The sequence below is a fragment of the Euwallacea fornicatus genome, unplaced genomic scaffold (assembly GCF_040115645.1).
Source record: "Euwallacea fornicatus isolate EFF26 unplaced genomic scaffold, ASM4011564v1 scaffold_99, whole genome shotgun sequence".
Lineage (NCBI taxonomy): Eukaryota > Metazoa > Arthropoda > Insecta > Coleoptera > Curculionidae > Euwallacea > Euwallacea fornicatus.
Genome location: NW_027096067.1, coordinates 42,719 through 48,315, shown reverse-complemented (window position 1 = coordinate 48,315; position 5,597 = coordinate 42,719). Strand labels below are relative to the sequence as shown.

Genomic DNA, 5,597 nt, shown 5'->3' with positions numbered 1-5,597 from the left:
GAGATCTTTAAGATGTCACTACAATTCATGATTGCATCTTGTTGCATTGCAACGAAAATAGTACTTTATGTGCTCAAACACACAACTTTTGAGACTTTTCAAACTTTGAAGCTCGATAACTTCGGCAAATGAGGACCAAATTTGTTAAACAAAGTGCCAAATTCATCAGCTCGACGAGATCTTTAAGTTGTTACAACAAATCATGATTGCATCTTGTTGAATTTCCAAGAAAAATAGTACTTTACGTGCTCAATCACAGAACTTTTGAGACTTTTCAAAATTTGAAGATCGATAACTTCGGCAAATGAGAACCAAATTTGTTAAACAAAGTGCCAAATTAATCAGACCGACGAGATTTTGAAGATGCCACAACACATCATTATTGCATCTTGTTGAATTTCCAAGAAAAATAGTACTTTACGTGCTCAAACACACAACTTTTGAGACTTTTCAAAATTTGAAGTTCGATAACTTCGGCAAATGAGGACCAAATTTGTTAAACAAAGTGGCAAATTCATCAGCTCGACGAGATTTTGAAGATGTCACACCACATCATGATTGCATCTTGTTGAAATTCCAAGGAAAATAGGACTTTATGTGCTCAAACACACAACTTTTGAGACTTTTCAAACTTTGAAGCTCGATAACCTCGGCAAATGAGGACCAAATTTGTTAAACAAAGTGTCAAATTAATCAGCTCGACGAGAGTTTGAAGATGCCACAACACATCATTATTGCATCTTGTTGAATTAACAAGAAAAATAGTACTTTATGTGCTCAAACACACAACTTTTGAGACTTTTCAAACTTTGAAGCTCGATAACCTCGGCAAATGAGGACCAAATTTGTTAAACAATGTGTCAAATTAATCAGCTCGACGAGAGTTTGAAGATGCCACAACACATCATTATTGCATCTTGTTGAAATTCCAAGGAAAATAGGACTTTATGTGCTCAAACACACAACTTTTGAGACTTTTCAAACTTTGAAGCTCGATAACCTCGGCAAATGAGGACCAAATTTGTTAAACAATGTGTCAAATTAATCAGCTCGACGAGATTTTGAAGATGCCACAACACATCATTATTGCATCTTGTTGAATTTCCAAGAAAAATAGTACTTTACGTGCTCAAACACACAACTTTTGAGACTTTTCAAAATTTGAAGTTCGATAACTTCGGCAAATGAGGACCAAATTTGTTAAACAAAGTGGCAAATTCATCAGCTCGACGAGATTTTGAAGATGTCACACCACATCATGATTGCATCTTGTTGAAATTCCAAGGAAAATAGGACTTTATGTGCTCAAACACACAACTTTTGAGACTTTTCAAACTTTGAAGCTCGATAACCTCGGCAAATGAGGACCAAATTTGTTAAACAAAGTGTCAAATTAATCAGCTCGACGAGAGTTTGAAGATGCCACAACACATCATTATTGCATCTTGTTGAATTAACAAGAAAAATAGTACTTTATGTGCTCAAACACACAACTTTTGAGACTTTTCAAACTTTGAAGCTCGATAACCTCGGCAAATGAGGACCAAATTTGTTAAACAATGTGTCAAATTAATCAGCTCGACGAGAGTTTGAAGATGCCACAACACATCATTATTGCATCTTGTTGAAATTCCAAGGAAAATAGGACTTTATGTGCTCAAACACACAAGTTTTGAGACTTTTCAAACTTTGAAGCTCGATAACCTCGGCAAATGAGGACCAAATTTGTTAAACAATGTGTCAAATTAATCAGCTCGACGAGATTTTGAAGATGCCACAACACATCATTATTGCATCTTGTTGAATTTCCAAGAAAAATAGTACTTTACGTGCTCAAACACACAACTTTTGAGACTTTTCAAAATTTGAAGATCGATAAATTCGGCAAATGAGGACCAAATTTGTTAAACAAAGTGTCAAATTAATCAGCTCGACGAGATCTTTAAGATGTCACACCACATCATGATTGCATCTTAGGAAGCTGGGGGAGCTTGCTGCCGAGGGAACTAACCTAAAAATTTGTTTCTATTGGCAGGAAGAAAAGGAGAAGGCGCAAGGAGCGGGAAAGAGGGAAGAGGAAGGGGTGATCTTCGTGGCGAGGAAGGAAGGCATCTCCTACGTGGATGCCCTCAAGAAGGTGAGGCAAGTGGTTGCCAGGGGCGGCCAAGAGGTAAAGGTGAACACCGTCAGGGAGACGAAGAAGGGGGAAATGCTACTGACGGTGCCGAAAGGAGGACAGGGCGGGCAACTGCGGGAGTTGCTAGCCAAGGAGCTGGGCCCGAACAGGATGAAAGGGGGTACAGGGAGGTCGGCGGCCTTCCAAGTGCACGGCCTGGACGCAGTCGCCACCGAGGAAGAAGTGGTGGGGGCGGTGACAACCGCGGCTGGAGTGGAGAAAGTGTGGCTAAGGCTGCTCAGTCTCCGTCCATGTTTCGGAAGCTGCCAAACCGCCACTCTTCTGGTGTAGGGCGAGGCGGTTAGACGGGTGAGGAGGGTCACCGAGGTGCAGGTGGGTATCTCGAGGTGTCGTCTGAAGGAGCGGCGGGAAACCGATCGCTGCTTCAGATGTTGGGAAAGGGGCCATAGGGCAAGTGAATGCAAGGGAGAGTACCGCTCGCGACTGTGCGTGAGGTGCGCGCAGGGAGGCCACAAGGCCGCGACCTGCCGCACGCAGCGGTACTGTCCTCTATGCAGAGAGGGGGGGCATAGTGCCGGGGGACTGGGGTGCGGGACACCCAAAGCCAGGGAGGAACCCAAGGCTGGGGGCAAGGCCGTAGGCGAAGGGCAACCTAAGGCTACGGACGAGCGCGAGGCTAAGGAAGGGCCGGAGGCCGAGAGGGAGGCCGTAAAGGGGGGAAAACTCAGCGCTAGTGGTGAGCCCAAAGCCAAGGGGAAACCCAAGGCTGGGGGCGAGCCCAGAGCCGGGGAGAGAATCTTGACCATTCCCCTGGTCCCGCTGACAAGGCAGGAACCCGAACCGGTGGACGTGGAGAAGAAAGAGGACGGGGGGTCCAAGAACTCACCGACCACCGGCTCCCCTAAGTCGCTTGCAACTGCTGACGACAGGGGAAGTGGAGGAAAAGGAAGGAAGGGGAGACCGAGGAAGGAGGACTAGGTGAGACACGGGTGAGTGGGTGTGAGCGAGCGTGTGTACGAGTGAGTGTGCGTGGAGTGCTAGGATCCAATGGCGGCGAACAGGGAATTACGGTGCCTACAGATCAACCTGGACAGAGGACTTCTCGCGATGGACCTCATGTTCCAGGTGATCAGGGAAAGGAACGTCGACGTGGTGCTCGGTCAAGAGCCCTGCCTGGCCGAAGGGAACTTAGTACGGGACAGCAGCGACGACGTCTTCATCTGGCTATCGCCGGTTGTCAGGGTGAAATCGCTTCACCGTGACCGGGGGTTTGTGGCTGCGGAGCTGGACGGGATCACTCTCGTCTCCGCGTACTTCTCGCCGAATCGGAGCACCAACGATTTCACTTCGTGGCTCGATCGGCTGGGGGGTTACGTCAGGGGACGTGACAGCAGGAGAGTCCTCATCGCCGGGGACCTGAACGCAAAGAGTGCGAGGTTAGGTTCTGCGGTGGCGAATGCCTACGGACGGGTCCTGGAGGAGTACCTGGACGCGGCAGAGCTCGTTCCCATCAACGTCGGGAACGAGTGGACGTTCGGAAACAGGATAGGCAGGTCGCTGATCGACGTGACCATTGCGGGAACGTATGTGAGTGGCTGGGTGCGAGAATGGTGAGTCGTGGTGGGAATGGAGAGTGGAAGTGGCCACAGGTACATCTCCTATCGCGTCAAGCGTGAAGGGATGGCATCTGGGAGCGAAGAAGTGAGAGTGAGAAAAGGTAGATGGATGACGAGCGCGAAAGGTCTGGAAAAAATGGGCCGGTACGTGAAGGAACCCTACGACCAATTTTGTTCAAATCGTCTCCTTTTGGCAAAATAAGCATAATAAGGCCTTAAACGGCAAATCGTCAATTTGGCTCTAATAGAAGCGGCACTTTTTGTCCAAATCTTATGATTTGACGTTATCTCGCCAACGCTACGACCAATTGTGTTCAAATCGTCTCCTTTTGGCAAAATAAGCATAATAAGTCCTTAAACGGCAAATCGTCAATTTGGCTTTAATAGAAGCGGCACTTTTTGTCCAAATCGTACAATTTGGCGATATTTCGCCAACGCTACAACCAATTTTGTTCAGATCGTCTCCTTTTGGCAAAAAAAGCATAATAAGGCTTTAAACGGCAAATCAACAATTTGGCTCTAATACAAGCGGCACTTTTTGGCCAAATCGTACAATTTGGCGTTATTTCGCCAACGCTACAACCAATTTTGTTCAAATCGTCTCCTTTTGGCAAAATAAGCATAATAAGGCCTTAAACGGCAAATCGTCAATTTGGCTCTAATAGAAGCGGCACTTTTTGTCCAAATCTTATGATTTGGCGTTATTTCGCCAACGCTACGACCAATTGTGTTCAAATCGTCTCCTTTTGGCAAAATAAGCATAATAAGTCCTTAAACGGCAAATCGTCAATTTGGCTTTAATAGAAGCGGCACTTTTTGTCCAAATCGTACAATTTGGCGATATTTCGCCAACGCTACAACCAATTTTGTTCAAATCGTCTCCTTTTGGCAAAAAAAGCATAATAAGGCCTTAAACGGCAAATCAACAATTTGGCTCTAATAGAAGCGGCACTTTTTGTCCAAATCTTATGATTTGGCGTTATCTAGCAAACGCTACAACCAATTTTGTTCAAATCGTCTCCTTTTGGCAAAATAAGCATAATAAGGCCTTAAACGGCAAATTGTCAATTTGGCTCTAATAGAACCGGCACTTTTTGACCAAAACGTGTAAATCGTATGATTTCGTGCTATTTCCGTCATTCCTAACAATACTGAGCTTAAAAATAGTCAAATCCGTGCAATCGGCGAGTTTCGTCGGAAATTGCCCGAAAACAACGATTTGGCGATATTTCGCCAACGCTACAACCAATTTTGTTCAAATCGTCTCCTTTTGGCAAAATAAGCATAAGGCCTTAAACGGCAAATCGTCAATTTGGCTCTAATAGAAGCGGCTTTTTGGCCAAATCTTACAATTTGGCAATATTTCGACAACGCTACAACCAATTTTGTTCAAATCGTCTCCTTTTGGCAAAAAAAGCATAATAAGGCCTTAAACGGCAAATCGTGAATTTGGCTCTAATAGAAGCGGCACTTTTTGTCCAAATCTTATGATTTGGCGTTATCTCGCAAACGCTACAACCAATTTTGTTCAAATAGTCTCCTTTTGGTAAAATAAGCATAATAAGGCCTTAAACGGCAAATCGTCAATTTGGCTCTACTAGAAGCGGCATTTTTTGGCCAAATCGTACAATTTGGCGATATTTCGCCAACGCTACAACCAATTTTGTTCAAATCGTCTCCTTTTGGTAAAATAAGCATAATAAGGCCTTAAACGGCAAATCATTAATTTGGCTCTAATAGAAGCGGCACTTTTTGGCCAAATCGTACAATTTGGCGTTATTTCGCCAACGCTACAACCAATTTTGTTCAAATCGTCTCCTTTTGGCAAAAAAAGCATAATAAGG

The 5,597-nt window shown here is 44.8% G+C and overlaps 1 protein-coding gene across 1 annotated transcript; it reads left to right on the top strand.

The window, feature by feature from the left end:
• Positions 1 to 3,184: 3,184 nt before the first annotated feature.
• On the top strand, positions 3,185 to 3,751 carry LOC136350071 (uncharacterized). Its single transcript, XM_066301596.1, has one exon. The coding sequence runs from the start codon at positions 3,185 to 3,187 to the stop codon at positions 3,749 to 3,751; it is 567 nt and encodes a 188-aa protein (XP_066157693.1).
• The last annotated feature ends 1,846 nt before the right edge of the window (positions 3,752 to 5,597 follow it).

Coding starts and splice junctions, on each gene's coding strand:
- LOC136350071 (XM_066301596.1), top strand. CDS start 3,185: ATGGCGGCGAACAGGGAATTACGGTGCCTACAGATCAACCTGGACAGA.